Source organism: Nelumbo nucifera, chromosome 4, assembly GCF_055504915.1.
Source record: "Nelumbo nucifera cultivar China Antique chromosome 4, China Antique-T2T, whole genome shotgun sequence".
Classification (NCBI taxonomy): Eukaryota; Viridiplantae; Streptophyta; class Magnoliopsida; order Proteales; family Nelumbonaceae; genus Nelumbo; species Nelumbo nucifera.
In genome coordinates, this window is record NC_142652.1 from 59,221,094 (window position 1) to 59,238,622 (window position 17,529).

The 17,529-nt window shown below is 40.5% G+C and overlaps 1 protein-coding gene across 11 annotated transcripts in view; it reads left to right on the plus strand.

Moving 5' to 3' along the window:
* LOC104613375 (uncharacterized) overlaps positions 1-17,529 on the plus strand; it is a 69,979-nt gene that overhangs the window by 41,825 nt on the left and 10,625 nt on the right. For 10 of the 11 annotated variants that reach the window (XM_088903315.1, XM_088903312.1, XM_010281155.3 and 7 more), the window contains 4 exons: positions 14,146-14,235; positions 14,406-14,506; positions 15,601-15,647; positions 15,755-15,831. In XM_088903315.1, the coding sequence (XP_088759441.1) occupies positions 14,146-14,235; positions 14,406-14,506; positions 15,601-15,647; positions 15,755-15,831 (315 nt within the window). Of the gene's footprint in view, positions 1-6,485; positions 6,648-14,145; positions 14,236-14,405; positions 14,507-15,600; positions 15,648-15,754; positions 15,832-17,529 lie in introns of those variants that run through there. The other variant, XM_088903316.1, reaches the window with a different exon arrangement.

Here is a 17,529-nt window from a genome sequence, read left to right on the forward strand (position 1 = left end):
AATTTAGGTTCCCCCAGTGCTCCTCCCAATCTGTTGAGAACAAGAATCTATCTAACTTAGAGCAGATTGGGTTAGATTGAAGGTTGGACCAAGTGTAGATATTGCTTTGGATCGGGAATTCCTTAAGCTCAAAAGTATCCAGAAATTGATTGAAATTTTTCATGCTGGTTGTCACTCTCTGTCTAGGATTGTTGGTTTCCTCCGTGACTCTTACTACATTAAAGTCCCCCCCCCCCCACACACACACCCACCCACCCACCCACACCAAGGTCCTTCCCATAGGCCCCTAATATCATTCAGTTCTTCCCATAACTTCTTCCTCTTCATATAGTCATTGGGGCCATATACATTTGTTAGTACCCATTCAAAACCATCTTCCACCTGCCTAAATTTCATAGAAATTGAATGATCCCCTATCAGTTCTTCGAAACCTACCACCACATCTTCCTTCCACAATGTTATGATCCCACCCGAGGCTCCCCAAGATGGAGTAGCCACCCACTTTATCCCTTTAGAACTCCAGACACTTCTTGCTTATCTACTATCAAAGTCCATTCTCTTGGACTCCTAGATTAACACCACATCCGGATTGAACTTCCTAATTACTTCTTTGATAGTTGCTCTCTTCCTTGCATTACCCAATCCCCTCACATTCCAGCTTAGAATTCTCATCTCAACTTTAAAATTTAACCCTAAAAAACCACCAGATATCTATTTGAATCCTTTCCTTCTATCCCCTCTCACCCCAAACTTATTATCCCCCTCGATATCTCTCTTTAACCTCTCCACTTCACTCAATTTTCTTTTCTTAATCTTGCTCTCCTCCTTTCTTTTTATTAGGGAAACTTTTAGATCATTTAGATTCTTCAGCTTACACCCCAGCTTTCCAACAAATTCATCTATCAAATCATCCTTCCTAGTCTCCTTTCCTTTTTCATTTCTGTTCTTTCCATAACTGGTCCTCTCCTCCATTCTAACCTCCTCATTGCACACCAGCTCAGACCCATTTGTAACTCTCCTTTGTAGCTCATTTTTCTCGATTTCACCCATTATGCTCTCAATGATTCCCCATATTCTTTCTTCCTTTAAAGTTCCCTCCATCCTCACCTCTCCCCCCTTCTTTCCTTGAGGGCTCAGTGTGGCCTCCGCATGGGTTTCTGAGACTGGACTGGGAATGGAATCTGGAGCAAGAGAAACAGAAGCCACATCAGTAGAAAAAGCTAAATGAACAGGGTTAGCAGGGTTACCTGGGTTCAGCTGGGCAAAGGGAATTGGGATTGTAGGCGGACAGATGGTTGTCAAGCCCTGTGTGTCAAAATTGGAGTTTTCTGTCTTCTCGTTTTGGAGGGAAATATTCTACGTCGTTCTGTTTTCACAATGACTGCTCCCCTTACCCAATTGTTTACCATTCTGTGATGTATTCTTGCTCAGTTCTGGGTTAACGTAAGCTAACACCTCGGTTTTCCGTACAGCACTAGCGCTTGAGAGAGGCTTTTCCAGTTCTGGGCACCATAATTGTCCCCCACCTCTTTGATTGTGAGTCTCTCTGTTTCCGGCCTCTGTATTGTGCATCTCTGTCTCCTCGTTCCCTTCTTGTTCTCCCAGCAAAACTCCATGGAATAGGCGGTCCAAGTTTAGGGACTCCCTGTTATAGTCCTCTTGAGATCCTTCATCTTCCAAGCTTCCAAAACTTGAGATGTCGTCTGAACTCTCCTCCTCAAAGTCACTGTCTGAACCACAGCTTATCCACCCTTGGTCTTATACATCCCTCTCTTCTTTCTTATCCCTCAGATAGCGCGGATTAGGGCGATCTGCTGCCGTACTTTCCTGTTCCTCAACACCCAGTCGAGGGACCCAACACAGAGATCGAGTTTCTCTCTGTTCGGCGTTTTTCCTTTTGTTTCAGTTTGGCTAGTGCAGTTTTGGAAGGTGGGATTTTTCAGTTTGGCATTTTTCCTTTTGTTTCAACACCCAGTAGATGGGATTTTTCATCTATCATCTCCCTCTTTCTCGACCCACGTGACAACTTAAAGTGTCACGTGGGCCTCTAAGAGTGTTTATGCTATCCGGCTCACCCAATCTTCGAACCGGCTCAGAGTGTGCGCCCTGGTTATTACCATCCGAACCCAAACCCCTTCTTGCCACATCAGCGTAGGATTGTCGACTATAGGCAAAAGTCTTTAGTTCAAAAAAAATTGAATTAATTGCTTTAAATGGAGTGCTTTGGGACTGGTTAACCTCTTGCAACTGTTCCCCTTCTGTTTTCATTGTACCAGTCTTCTTCTTCAGCCCCTGAAAGCCATGTCCAACCGGCCACCTCAGCATCTCCCTTTTCAGCTGTTCGTCTTCCCCAAAGCGATGCCTCAGCTTCTGAGGCAATCCAAACTTTGTACCAGGCACCATCCGAGCATATCTCAATCGAACAGGGCACTTGTTCTGGTTTCAATCCTGCAACTCTAAGTTCCACTGCTCGCAAGCTCCTCTGGTTTATATCCAACACTACTCCACCCAAGGTTTTTGCTATTTTTTCAAAAGTTGTTTCGTTCCGGAGGTGAAAAGGAAGTCCTAGCAACTTAATCCGAAAGCTACTTTCTTCTGGTTCGATTTCATTACAGATTGGGACCCATTTTTGTATCTGTACCAATCTGCCATCAATCTGTATCGTGTTGAAGCTCCCCTTCTGAACATCAACTTTCAGGATAGCTTTCTTCTCAGAGAAAGGCAATAGTATAGCATCACCTTCCAACTTTAACTTTTGTGGCGCTGCATCTAGGATTTTTGTCCAGTCCTTTACTTCCCTTTCAACCGTTAGAACCATTCTGTGCTCCCAATTTTTCCTCCCTTCTTCAACTGTTAATCTCCGACGTACGGTTGAGCTTGCTACCGTTACTTCTTGACAGACAGGGGTCTGGTCCAGGTTGGTATTAGGTAACCACTGGGAGGAGGAGTTACTTCCCTTCGGTGATTCTTCTGCTGCCTCACTCTCAACTTTCAAGAGGAAAGATTGAAGACTGCCAGCAAAGGAGGCCCACCCTTGTTTCCTCAGACCTTCAGGCACGCAAATCATCTGCTTTTTATTAATGCCAAAGTGTTCTGAAACTGTGAAAAACCAGCCTCTCTCGTTCCTCTTCAGAACCGCTTCGTATCTTTTTCCAGAGTAGCCGAAAGAATTTTTCCACCCTTCTGCCTTGATTGAGTTAACTGTTCCATCTACGAAGCCTTTCAGCCAGAAACAGGCTCCCTTTGGTAAAAGGATCGTAGCCTTGCTACCTTCCCTGTCTTAGGTACTCTTTATCCCTTGTTTGTCCCTGCTCGAAGATGAATCTCTTCGTTTCAATGCTCAGATCTTTTCTCCACCTCCCCGCCAGCCTAAAATTTCCTCCACCGCCATTCCGCTAATCCATCACTATAGATAACCCATTTGGTTCATTGAAGAACCTCCCTATTACTAAATCCTTTATATTATATTTCTGCAAAGGACAATGGAGATACTAACCCACCATCTGATCAGATACTCTAACATCTTTATCCTATAAAATTAAAGTACCTCCGAAGACACCTGCTGGTTTGGCTGCCCATCCGCAACTCCTACATTTTCACACCCGTCATTTGATTGTCCCAGACCTCCACTTTGTTTCCTAGATTTCCAGTTCACCTCAACTCCTATCTTTGATTCTCCCTGTTTAACATTATTCACCTCAATTTCCAGTTCATAGTCTCTAGCAACATTAAGGGGCTGAGAATAGGTTTCTTTCATATTGTCCCAAATCTCCTTAACTGTCTTGGCCCAAAGATAGTTTCTACTGATATGAGGCTGCATGGAGTTGAATAACCAAGTCATAACCAAATAATTTTCTTGAACCCATTTAGCAAGGGAAGGGTCCTCCTGTGCTGGTTTCTTTGTGTCTTCTATCACATACCCTAGCTTTCCCCTTGTAGAGACCACTGATGTGGGCCCCACAACTGTGGTCCCCACTGTGTTCGTAGGACAGTATGTGTAATTATTTGTTTCAGTCATGGTAGTGTCAGTTGTGGTCAGTTTGTTATTTCAGTTTTTTTTATTTGCTTTATTTGTCATGTAAGTACTGAGGGCAGATCTGTCCTTTCCCCTATGTACTAAACATAACCTATAAATACTAAGAGAGTGGCGGCAGCAGATCTATCAGAATCTGTCCTTTCTTTCAAACCTTTGTGTTCTCCAGTTCTTCTCCTCTCTTTTCTTTATTCCTCTTTTCTTCTACTTTTCCTAATCTGAAATCTATTAGGGTTCAAGGCTGATTGTTGCCTTGACCATCTACTTGGTATCAGAGCCTATCTAGGGTTTCTCATGTGAGTCTAGTCCAACCGACCACATGAGAACTATCTAGGGCTGGAAGTTTATGAAGAAGTGTTCGTTGGCTGATTCTTGGAGGTTACCAGAAGAGTTTAGCAGCTGTTGAAGACTTGCCACGGCTTGCAGAGTGTTGGTAATCAGGAAGAATCAGAGAAGGCTAGGGTTCAGGCAACCTTGGAAGGTAGCGAACAACATTCTCTGGGTAAGTCTTATTTGTTTTTAGAGATTGCTATCAGTCAAGATAGGTTGGACCTATCTAGAAGGAGCGGCCGAACTGTTTTAGGGTTTTCTCTCTATTCTAGGGTTTGACATTAACCTTGCGGCAAACCTAACTGTTGGGCTGAACTCTTTTATCTTCTTGGAAAGTGCTTGTTTTAGGGTTTTCTCTCAGAGGTGATCAGTTTTAGGGTTTCACATTGACCCTACGACAAGACCTAACTGTACGGACTGCTTGGAAAGTGCGGCTGAGCACTTATTTTAGATCTACGATTGAAACCCTAATTCTGTTCCAGCATCTCAGATTGCTCTCTAAGCTGGTTTCAGACCTATTTTTTGGTTTCGAGCACTTTTAGGGGGTGAAAAACTTGTATGGACTGCTTGGTACTGTGATTGCCGATTGGTTTCAGATCAGACCTGCACTAGTTTCATGCATATACTGTGATTACAGATTGGTTTCAGATCAGACCTGCATTGATTTCATACTGATTTCTGATTGTGATCGACTGTCCAAGTGCTGTTTTCTGTTGAAGTGATCCTAACAGTTCGTAACTACTGATTCTTGACCAAAGATGGAGTTTTAAAATCAGGGAGAAGGTAGTTTTGGGAACAACAACTATGGTAGTATATCTGAAACTGGGTTTCAGATTACAACTGTGACATTTGACGGGTCAAACTACTTGGAATGGGCCCAATCAGCCATGATGGCTATTGGGGGAAGGGGAAAACTAGGCTACCCTTGGGGAGATGTGAAAGAACCTTCCAAGGAGGACCCAATGTATACCAAGTGGGTACAAGAGAACTACTTGGTTATGGCATGGCTGTGTAATTCTATGCAGCCACATATCAGCCGGAATTACTTGTGGGCAAAGACAGCCAAGGAGATATGGGATGTTATGAAAGAAACCTATTCCCAACCCCTTAATGTTGCCAGAGCCTATGAACTGAAGTGTGAAGTGAATAGTCTTAAACAAGGAGAGAAACCGGTTTCTGTCTACTTCTCTACCTTGAAATCCCTGTGGCATGAGATTGATCATCTAGAGACTCTTGAGTGGGAGAGTCCCAAAGATGCATAGACTCACAAAAAGCAAGTCGAGACAAATAGGGAGTTTGAATTTCTGGTTGGCCTGAATTCAGAATATGACATTGTGAGGCAACAGATACTGACCAGAGATAGTGTGACCCTCTCTTAAGCATACTCCTTGGTGCATAGTGAAGAGACCAGGAGGAAAGTCATGATGCAACCTCAACCCCTTTCCTCAGCCCTAGTAGCTGTTAAACTTATGTCAGGGGGTGATCTAGAAAGGGATAGGAAGAAGGAAGATAAACGGGACCTTGTATGTGAACATTGCAAGAAACCCAAGCACACAAAAGATACTTGTTGGAAGCTGCATCATCATTTGGTCCCAGCAAAACTGAGAAATAAGAAGGGTAATGCTCATGTGGCTATGAATACTGATTCAACATCCTCGTCAGGCACAAAAGGCACACCCCTAGAGACCTTAGCCGCGGTTCGGGTTGCCCTAATACAGTTGGAAAAGGAAGTTGGGAGTTTAGCTCGCCATCTCAATCACCATCAGCCCCTGCCACATCTGCATTTGCACATTCAGGCACTCGAGCCTCAACCTACCATGCTTCAACTCCAGGTAATACTGAACACTGTTGGGTAATAGATTCAGGTGCATCCAACCATATGACTAGTTTGCCATCGTTGTTCACTACTTATCACTTGTCCTCCGGTAGAGATAGAGTATCCATTGCTGATGGCTCTCTTGTTCCCATTTCTGGCAAGGGTGACATCAAGTTATCGGATACTATCTCTTTATCATATGTCTTGCATGTTCCTAAGCTTGATACTAACCTACTTTCAGTCAGTCGTATTACCAAACATATGAACTGTTCAGTAACCTTTTTCCCTGACCGATGTGTTTTACAGGACTTGGAGACGAGGAAGGTGATTGGGACTGGCCGTGAGACGAATGGGATTTATCTGCTCGGAGAGAGTTCTCGTTGGGAAGAGCTAGTGGATAAGAAGTCATTTGTTTCTCAGTTTGTAAGTCCGGTTATGCTTTTGCATAATTGATTAGGTCATTTATCTTTCCGGTCCTTGAAGAGTCTGTTTCCTGCTTTATTTGAGTCTGTTGAGTTGTCCAAGTTGAGATGGGAGAGTTGTGAGTTTGCCAAACATTGTAGAACATCTTATTCTTTGAGTAATAAAAGGTGTAGTTATTCTTTTGATATTATGCATACTGATGTTTGGGGGCCATATCACATCCCTTCTTTGGGTGGGTACATATATTTTTTGTTGTTTATTGATGACTATACCCGTTTTTCTTGGGTCTATCTTATGCGTTCTCAAGATGAGGTTCCCGCTCTGACACAAAACTTTCATCAGATGATTCTCACCCAGTTTGGGGCCAAAATCAAAGTTCTTAGATCTGATAATGCAAAGGAATACTTTGTTAAGCCATTGACCTCTTACCTCCTTAATCATGGAGTTATTCACCAGAGCACTTGCCCTCATACACCACAGCAGAATGGGGTTGCCGAAAGGAAGAATAGGCACATCTTGGAGGTGGCTAGAAGCATTATGTTTACCTCCAATGTACCTATTCGCTTCTGGGGTGATGCTATCCTCACGACCGTAGATCTCATTAATCGGGTTCCTTCCCAAGTTCTTGATATGAGAACCCCTTTTTCCCTTCTCTACCCAGACGAGGAGTTGTTTACCGTTCCCCTTAAAACCTTTGGTTGTACCTGTTTTGTTCAGCTTCTCAGGCCCCATCATTCCAAGTTTGAATCTAAGGCCTCCAAATGCATTTTCCTCGGTTATGCACAAACTCAAAAGGGTTATTGCTGCTACGAACCTGTTTCAGGGAAGAAGTTTGTCTCCATGGATGTCACCTTCTTTGAGGAGATACCCTATTATCCTAGGGTTTCTCCTCAGGGGGAGAGCAGTGAGAGTGGGGATTTGGGTCTCTTTCCTCAGGGGGAGCGCAGTGGGAGTGGGGCTGTTCCTTTGCCTATTCCATTGGGTGATGAAGGCTGTAATGGTGAGGGTGGTCAGAGGGATCAGGAGTTGAGAGTCTATCACAAGCGATGCAGGCAGGTTGATCCCAGTCATCGGCAGTCTAGGCCAGCTCCAGATCCAGGTATTACAGTCCCAGATGCCACTGAGACACCTTCCACTGTTGCCACTTCCCCTCCTACGGATGACCTTGATCTCTCTATTGCCGTCCGTAAAGGGAAACAACATTGCACCACATCTACAGCTCACTGCATTTCCTAGTTTTTATCCTATGATCGCCTATCTCCCTCTTACCGGTCCTATCTCACTTCTATTGCCAATGTCCCTATTCCAAGAACAGTGCAAGAAGCCTTATCAGTTCCAGAGTGGAAAGATGCAATGCAAGTTGAAATGAATGCCTTGTTGAAAAATAATACTTTGGCGCTAGTTGATCTACCCAAAGGAAAGAAACCAGTTGGATGTAGATGGGTATTTACTGTGAAGCATAATGCTGATGGCTCCATTGAAAGGTACGAAGCTCGACTGGTTGCAAAGGGGTTCACCCAGACTTATGGTATAGACTACTTGGAGACCTTTGCCCCAGTAGCCAAGATGACCACCATCCGAGTTCTATTATCTCTTGCAGCAAGCCACACTTGGCCTTTGTACCAAATGGACGTTAAAAATGCTTTTTTGAACGGAGACCTACAGGAAGAGGTTTACATGCGGTTGCCTCCTGGATTCTATGATACAAAGACAGGTAAGAAAGTTTGCCGGCTCAATAAGGCATTGTATGGTTTGAAGCAGTCACCTAGAGCTTGGTTTGATAGATTCAGACTAGCCCTTGGGAAGTTCGGTTATGTACAAGCCTAGTCATATCATACACTGTTCATCAAGAGGGTGGAGTCCTCTCTGACACTATTTGCATTATATGTTGATGATATTGTGGTGATAGGAAATGATAACCATGAGATTGAGTCCCTCAAACAGCTCCTTCATCAAGAGTTTGAGGTGAAAGATCTTGGTGCACTACGGTATTTTTTGGGTATTGAGGTTGCTAGATCTAAACAGGAGATCTTTGTCTCTCAGAGGAAATATGTTCTAGATCTGTTGGCGGAAACTGGAAAGTTAGGTGTCAAGCTTGTGGATACACCCATTGAACAGAACCACAAGATTAATGCAGAGAGTGGGGAGCCTCTTGAAGACAAAGTTATGTTCCAGCGATTAGTGGGGAAGCTCCTATATCTTTGCCTCACTCAGCCAGATATCAGTTATGCAGTTAGTGTTGTCAGCCAGTACATGCATTCCCCTAGAACTACTCATCTTCTTGCGGCAGAGAGAATATTAGCATACTTGAAGAGATGCCCGGGTAGAGGTATACTGTTCAAGAACAATATTCACATGAGGGTGGAGGTCTATACAGATGCCGATTGGGCTGGGAGTGCTGATGACAGGAGGTCTACCACTGGATATTGTGCCCTTGTGGGAGGTAATCTTGTCTCTTGGAGGAGTAAGAAGCAGGGTGTTGTTTCCCGCTCTAGTGCTGAAGCTGAATACAGGTCAATGGCTAACGGAGTGGCTGAAATCCTATGGCTGAGATCACTACTTGAAGAGTTGGGTATTGATTATGAGAAGCCCTTGATGCTGTATTGTGATAATCAGGCGGCTATTAATATAGCCCACAATTCGGTGCAGCATGACCGAACTAAGCATATTGAAGTTGATCGACATTTTGTGCGAGAGAGGGTCTCCTCACAAGAAGTGTGTCTCCCGTATATCACATCCAACATGCAGCTCGCAGATATCCTCACCAAGGCTGTACCAAGGAAGAAGTTAGAGGCAAACCTATCCAAGTTGGTAATGATAAATATCTATTCCCAACTTGAGGGGGAGTGTAGAGAACACTGATGCGGGCCCCACAACTGTGGTTCCCACTGTGTTCGTAGGACAGAATGTGTAATTATTTGTTTCAGTCATGGTAGCGTCAGTTGGTGGTCAGTTTGTTATTTCAGTTGTTATTTATTTCAGTTTTTTTTATTTGCTTTATTTGTCATGTAAGTACTGAGGGCAGATCTGTCCTTTCCCCTATGTACTGAACATAACCTATAAATATTAAGAGAGTGGCGGCGGCAGATCTATCAGAATCTGTCATTTCTTTCAAACCTTTGTGTTCTCCAGTTCTTCTCCTCTCTTTTCTTTCTTCCTCTTACTTTTCTTCTACATTTCCTAATCTGAAATCTATTAGGGTTCAAGGCTGATTGTTGCCTTGATCGTCTATTCCCCTCCCTCTAATGGCCATCATGGCTGATTGGTCCCATTCCAAATAGTTTGTTCCATCAAACTTGACTAGTAATCTGAAATGAACTGTTGTCAATAGAATTTCCAGCTCCTACAAGTCCTCCATTTTGTTTGTTCTCATTTCCGGCCATTTTCTTGCTGAAACGGACAAAGAATAATCATTGAATGGACAGTACAGCACTGTCCAAACTCTTTTTCCAAACAGAAATTCCAAGTACTGTCCAAACAGCATCCAAAGTAAATAAAAATACTTAAGAGGCCTTTTTACGAACACAAGGTGGGCAGTAGAGGAGACCAACACTGTCAAAAATAATACAGCCGAAGAAAGTCTGAAAAGAAGCCCTAAAACAGTCCAAGAGAACAGCCGAACAGTTGTACTGATTCCAGAGAAATTTCAGACACTTGACAGTCCAAAAAATATGAAAACAACCCAGAAACTACTGGGCTAAAACAGTCCAAGAGAACAGCCGAACAACTGTATTGATTACAGAGAAATTTCAGACACTTGACAGTCCAAAAAAATATGAAAAAACAACCCCGAAATTACTGGGCACTACTCTCAATCTCTGATTTAAGCTCTAAATCAGAAACCAACATGTTTTATCTGGTTCTTCCTGGTCACCGGACAGCTCGCCAAGTAATTTGAACCTTGGGCACCTTCTTCAATCTCCAATGACCTCCAAGAACCAGGCGAATCAAGCTGAAACTTCCAGCCCTAGAACTACTCTCATGTAGTCGGCTGGACAACACCTACATGAGATCCCAAACCTGGTTTAGGCCTGCTCTGATACCAAGTTGTCTGAAACCAAGGAGGTTCAGACCTGTTTAGTAAACAAAAGGAAAACAGAGATGAAGAGAAGAGAAGAGAAGAGAAGAGAAGAGGAGAGGGGGAAGAGAGAATAGAAGAGAAAGAGGGGTTCGGTCAGCTTAGTCTGCCGCCCCAAGTGATATTTAAAATTAGGTCTACAACAATAAGTGGTACAATGACAGGAATGCCCCTGTCACTAGAAACAGTAGAAAAAATAATTCTAACAGTATTCTAACTGCACTATAAGAAAGTAAAAACATATGAACAAGTGGGGACCAGAGAGTAGAAGAGAAAGAGGGGTTCGGTCAGCTTAGTCTGCCACCCCAAGTGATATTTAAAATTAGGTCTACAACAATAAGTGGTACAATGACAGGAATGCCCCTGTCACTAGAAACAGTAGAAAAAATAATTCTAACAGTATTCTAACTGCACTATAAGAAAGTAAAAACATATGAACAAGTGGGAACCACAAGCTGGTCATCCATTTTCTCTACAAAAAGAAACTCTAACCCCATTTCCTTTGTTGAACCACAAAATGCAATATGACAGGTGTTGAGCAGTCTTGAACTGCAGTTTATCCACTATCTCTTGAGAAACAAGATTCTCACTACTGCTGTCAATAATCAGGCTACACAACTTCCCACCAGCTGTATTACATGTTATAAAGATATTCCTTCTCAACCAGTCCCTAGGTAGTGGTTCTTGAGATGCAACCTAGAGTGTCGTATCATTAGAGCTTCACCCTCAATGTCCCCTGCCAAATTTTCTTCTTCTAAAGCATTAACTTCAGTAGTTTTAGCCACTTTTCCATCCTCAACATGGCCTATATCATCTTGTTGTTAATCAATTACTTCATCAATCAAATGTGTTGGCCAAAAGTATCTCATGGTTGAGTGACATCACTAGATAAATACTCATGCCTTCCTCTTGAAGCCTACATACAGTTTAACACTCTTTGACCACTCCATATAATTCAGTCCATCAAGGACAGTAATAGAATCAGGTAGGCCCCAACTTTCAGCACCTGGACTGATCATGTTTTGATTTTCAGACGCCTCTGAAACTGCTGAATCTTCAGTATCCATAGCCTAAAACAAGCCAAGAAACAATCACCACAAATATCACCCAGTTATACCAAATAACAGAACCAAGAAAGAAGAAAAGCAGTGTTGTTCCACTGTTGACAGCTTCAAGAGAAATACCACACCAGCACTGAAGGTATATCACATTTCTAACAGACGGACCACAAGAAGCCCTTTCAAAAAAGTAGAAACAGCAATGAAGAACAACTTCAAACACCATCAGGACAAAAAAGGAAATAAAAAAAAACAAACAGTCGATCTCACAGACTACACGGCTGATTGAATAATGTTCTGAGTGAAAAGAAAGGCTCCTTGAACACCCAACACATTAATACACAGATCACCAAATCAGAAGCTTTGTGAGAGATCCATAAAACATGGCACAACCCAAGGCCAATTGGATCTCAGACCAAACAACCAGGGAAAAAAATGAGAGCTACCTCTCCACAAATTCAAAACCCATCACAGGCTAAGAGAGGGACACCCAAACAATCACCCTTCACCCCTACAGGGGGTGTTTCGGGGTCTCGACCAGTTTGGGCAGTATCGATATTTTGAACCTTGACATATACATAAAACACATAACATATAATATATCTAAAAAATTCATGTTTTACTTTATATAATATGAACTATTATAAGCTATTATATATAATATATTTTATGCCTCATATTATAATATAAAAGTTAAAAAATAACACATTTATATGTATATATAATATATAATATATAATACATGCCAGGTTAGGCTGAGCTAGGATATAAATGTTTGCCCCTAGTTGGATACATGGATCCTATTCTATCATTCCACTTTGTTCAGTGTCATATTCATTGATCAATTATGAACATGATTCCTGAAAGGTTACTGATCCCAACCATCTGTTGAAGTATTGTACTTGATATTCTCTAAGGACTAGAAATCCTAATATTGTAAAATTTCCTTCTTTGACACTTAATATTTGAGCCTAGGATGCCATGATACAGGGATGAAAATAGATAGAAGAAATGGGGATATTATCTCTCCCCTTCTTGGGATCCAAAAGTCCAAGACAAATATATATATATATAATTATTTTAATAAAAATTTAATAAATTGACTCATTTCTTATCCAAAAAAAAAACAGTCTAAAAGGGCAGCCCAGTGCACAAGGCTCCTGCCAATGCGGGGTATGGGGAGGGACAGATGTATGCAGCCTTACCCCTGCGCATACAGAAAGGCTGTTTCCAAGATTTGAACCTGGGTCACCCAGGTCACAATGGAGCAACTCAAACATTATGCCAAGGCCTACCCTCAAAAAAGAAAACAAAGAAAAGAGAGACAAACACAGACATGATTGTCCCATTTACTGTATTGATATCATATCTTATGCTTAGTTCTTTCTCTGTTGCTCATGATAATAGAATAGGGATATTATCCAATAAGTAATTGGCCTAGTACGTTTTTGGGTCTTTATATATTGGTTATAATCCTTTTCAATCATTCATAGCATAAAAGCAAAGAGAACATTGTTCACGGTTACCATAACTTCATCTGATTTGACCCAGACTGGAAATTTTGGTATTATTTTAGTCCAAACAAACCCAAAACCATCCAACTCCTAGGCTTGCTCATATATACTTGAAGATGATTTATCCAAACAGACAAACTATGCTTTATGGAAAATCCAGGGGTTATTTGATGATTGGCTCTTCTAGCCTTGGATTAATTACCTAGTTCCGATATAGTTGTGAAGGTATTGCCTAGACAACTAGGTGCCCTTTGCTCAGTGCCTCTCTCTCTCTCTCTCTCTCTCTCTCTCTCTCTCTCTCTTCTTAAGTTTTTATTAGTATGAAGTTATAATGTTCTTTTGTTGCTAATAATTTTTTAGCATGCAATTGCTCTACTAAATACTTACAATATAGTATAGTTTTTGAATTGAAATTAATTGATTTAAAATGCTATTGTGTTTTAGGATACAATGATTTGGTATGTTTTAAGAAGCAAATTAATATTATTAGTAAAGAGTATTGCTATTTTTTAAATTTAAAGGTATGCTAATCTGTATGTAATGTTAGGGAACTACTAATATAAATTTTTGTTTTGGTTTTTGGTTTTTTCTTTTGTAATTTAATTGCCTAGGTGATGCCTAGGCACTCTAATGTTACTTTGAATTGCCTAGGTGCCTTGACAACTGAGTACCAGCTTTAAAGAAATTATGATTACTGCAGATTAGAAATCTAGACTTTCTGCTCCCTTTTTTCTCCTTTTACTTTCTTTCAACTTTTCAATTATGCAAAGAACAGGTTATGATGTGGAAATTGGATTGGAAGTATGTTTTCCAGCAATGCATTGAGCTCATTTCCCTCTTTATTTGATATTTGATCACCAGTCTGATTTTAATTAAGATTGTGATCCATTCAGGAAATTGAAGGAAGAGGGTTGAGAGTACTTGTGCAGAAAGAGTTGCGGAATACAGATGTTGGTAGCTTGGGAAGGATTGTTCTTCCAAAAGTATGATACCCATCCATTTACATGGAATCTTATTCTTTTATTGTTTTGAAAGGGGAAACCTTGGTTTTTGTAGTACATGTCTGAACAACGAAGAGAGGCTTGAGTTGTCATGTGTTTTAGAAATCCCAGTGTTTCCTCAATGAAATTTCCTCTTGGATTTCCTTTTGCAGAAGGATGCAGAGGCAAATCTTCCTCCCCTAGCTGTGAAGGATGGATTGATTCTTCAAATGGAAGATATGATTTATTCAGTCAAATGGCATTTCAAGTATAGGTATGTTAAAGGTTATAAATATATGCTTTCAAGTATGGGTATCTTGAAAGTTGAAGGGGCTAGAAGGGGAAGGGGTAGACACGGACATGGGCCGAAGTGGTAAGAAATGATTTAAGCGCTAATAATTCAACAATGGATGTGGCATTAAACAAAATGGAACGGTGAAACAGAATTCATGTAGCAAACCCAATATAGTTGGGATAAGCTTGGATGATGATGATGATAAAGTATGGGTATCTTTAATGTTCTAAATGTTTGTTTTGAAGTGTATTTAAATTTAAGATTTGATGCCCACTGTGAAAACAGGGACCATTTTCTTTTTATTTGATCAATAACTAGATCAAAATTGCATAAATGGGAATAAATAGGACAGCGCCATGATCACTAAGGAGATTGAAAACAAGAAAAGAAGACAAAAAGTACCAAAATAAGGAATTGGGAAGCAACGAATGGTACAAGTACAATCTTTGTCCTAGAATGGAAGTTCCCCAATGCATATTGTGTCTTTTTACTCCCTTCCTGGCAACCCTTAGATAGTGGGCTATTGTTAAAGGTTCTATTGCATGGAAAACGTTGTAATGGAACAAGTGTAGAACCTTGCTAGCAATATATTTGCTCACCATACTTGATAATCCATTTATTTAGTTAGGAAAGCAAGGATTGTTGTGGTTTGCATCTTTAGAATTTGAGAGCTAAATACGTATGCATTGAAATGTCAATTTGATGTAATTCTGAGCATACAAATGTAAATACTATTTCAAACTCATATGGCAATATGAAAATTGTGTGACCCTATGCTCAGCTTAAGTTGTCAGGGAATATCAAGAGGGAAAAACCCCATACATTTATCAAAAAGGTTTGGGGGGGGGCATACAATCTCCAACCCAGGGAAATGGGACAAAGTTATTCTAGATACAAGGTTTTTGTCTTCCATGATATATAACATTGAACTAAGCTGTTGTCAATTCTGAAATCCTAAGGACATGGTATAGTTTTAGAAGAACTTTATTTTCATTTAAATTCCTATATTTTTATGAATCATACCATTTTTTTCTTGAAAAATTTTGAATTATATCTCTTATGTTTCTTTCCAGGTTTTGGCCAAACAACAGAAGTAGGATGTATGTTATGGAGAATACAGGCATGTAGAAATTCAAACACACTTCGTGTTCCATTTTCTAACTTGATTTTCTTAAGACTTGTTTTTGGTGCTTGACTGGTTTAACCTTGTCTCTTTTTCATCCTCAGGAGAGTTTGTAAAAATGCATAGACTCCAAGCTGGTGATCTTTTTATAATTTACAAAGAGGAGAGCTCAGGAAAATATGTAAGTGGCAGTCATAGTAAAGTGACTTTAAACTTGTATGGTTACTCTTTCGAGTTCACAAGCTTAATTTTGTTAGACACACACAGGAATACTCAAATTCAGGGCGAGGATGAGGTTGATGTAGGACAGGTAGGGATCCTACAAAATTAGGATCTGGTGGTGAGCTTTGTGGGGATGAATGAGAGCTGTGGGTAAAGAAAAATTTCTAGCAACAACTGGAATTCACTAAACCAATCTTTATTTCATCAATTCACTCCTTGAATTCCAATTACAACGACTCTATTTATAGACTCAACTTACTAACTCGGATGTCCCCTTTCAAACTCCAATTTGTACTAAGAAATTGACCCAAAATAACTCCTAATTGAATCACAAGTAACCCATAAGGACTCCAACTCCTAAACAAATGTAATAGCACTTTCTTAATCCCACTAAAACCACTTTAATTTAAAGACATCAGAAATTACTAAAAATAGTAAACTGCAAGCTTACTAAAGATAGTAATTACAAGAACTAAAAATAGTAAGCCCAAAGAGTTACTATAAATACTAATTTCGAAACAACAATAAAATTCTCATAAACAGTTATTAAGACGCCAATAACTTGGAAAAAAAATCTAAGAGAGTACCATTATCCTATTACTCAAAAGTAATTGGAGAATTGGTTTGTTTTTCCATTAATTCTTTCCTTGCTTCTGCATCTGCATCATTCTCTCTTGGTTCCAAAAAATTAAAAAAAAGGAAACTCTTCCTCAAGTTTTGAAGTGGCAGAGGATCAATAGTTGCTTCAAATGGTGTGCTACAGGCTTGGTACTAGGAGCCACAAGGGTGTGGGTGATGAACACAAACATCATAAAAGATAATCTTTTCATCTTTGGGAATCACCATATCAATGTTTTGGTTAAAGTTGTTTAAAGAAACCAGCTGTCAGCCCATCATTATGTTTTGGTTAAAGTTGTTTACCAAGCACTTGGAACACATCTTTAGGGATTTCCTTGACAGGCATGGAATGAGGTATTATAATGTGAACCATAGATGGCTCTACATCTGGTTGTCCTTCTTTCTCTTTATCTTGTGTCATAACTTCATAGTTATGGAGTTTTGGTGATTTACAAAGGTAAGTTGCCTTTTGCAACTCTATTCCTATATCTCACAAGTTAGCTTGTATTTCACAACAGTAGTCATTGCAAAGTTGTGCACAAAGTAGGATATCTTCCCAACTCACCTTCAAGATTTGCTCTGTTGCTTTTCAATATTAGCTTCGATTCATCCATAATGTAGATATGTCTCTAATGCTTCTTGATATGGATCGAATATCTTGGGGTTTGGCTTTGATACTTCCAGATATGGTTCTAATACCTCTAGATTCGGTGTTCAGACCTCTTGATATGGCTCTGACACCAAACCGATGTGGGACAGGTAGGGGTCCACACCAAATTAGGATCTGGTGGTGGGCTTTGTGGGAATGAATGAGGGCTGTGGATGATTAGAGATGAATAATATGATTGGAGAAGCAAGTAGAATGCTTGCTGTTAGGGTAAACAGCAACGAAATAGATCACCTAGAAGAAAACATATGAGAGGGAAAAAAGGAAAATTTTCTAGCAAGAACCAGAATTCACTAAACTGATCTTCATTTCATCAAATCACTCTCCTTGATGTCCAATTACAATGACTCTATTTATAAACTCGAACTTAAT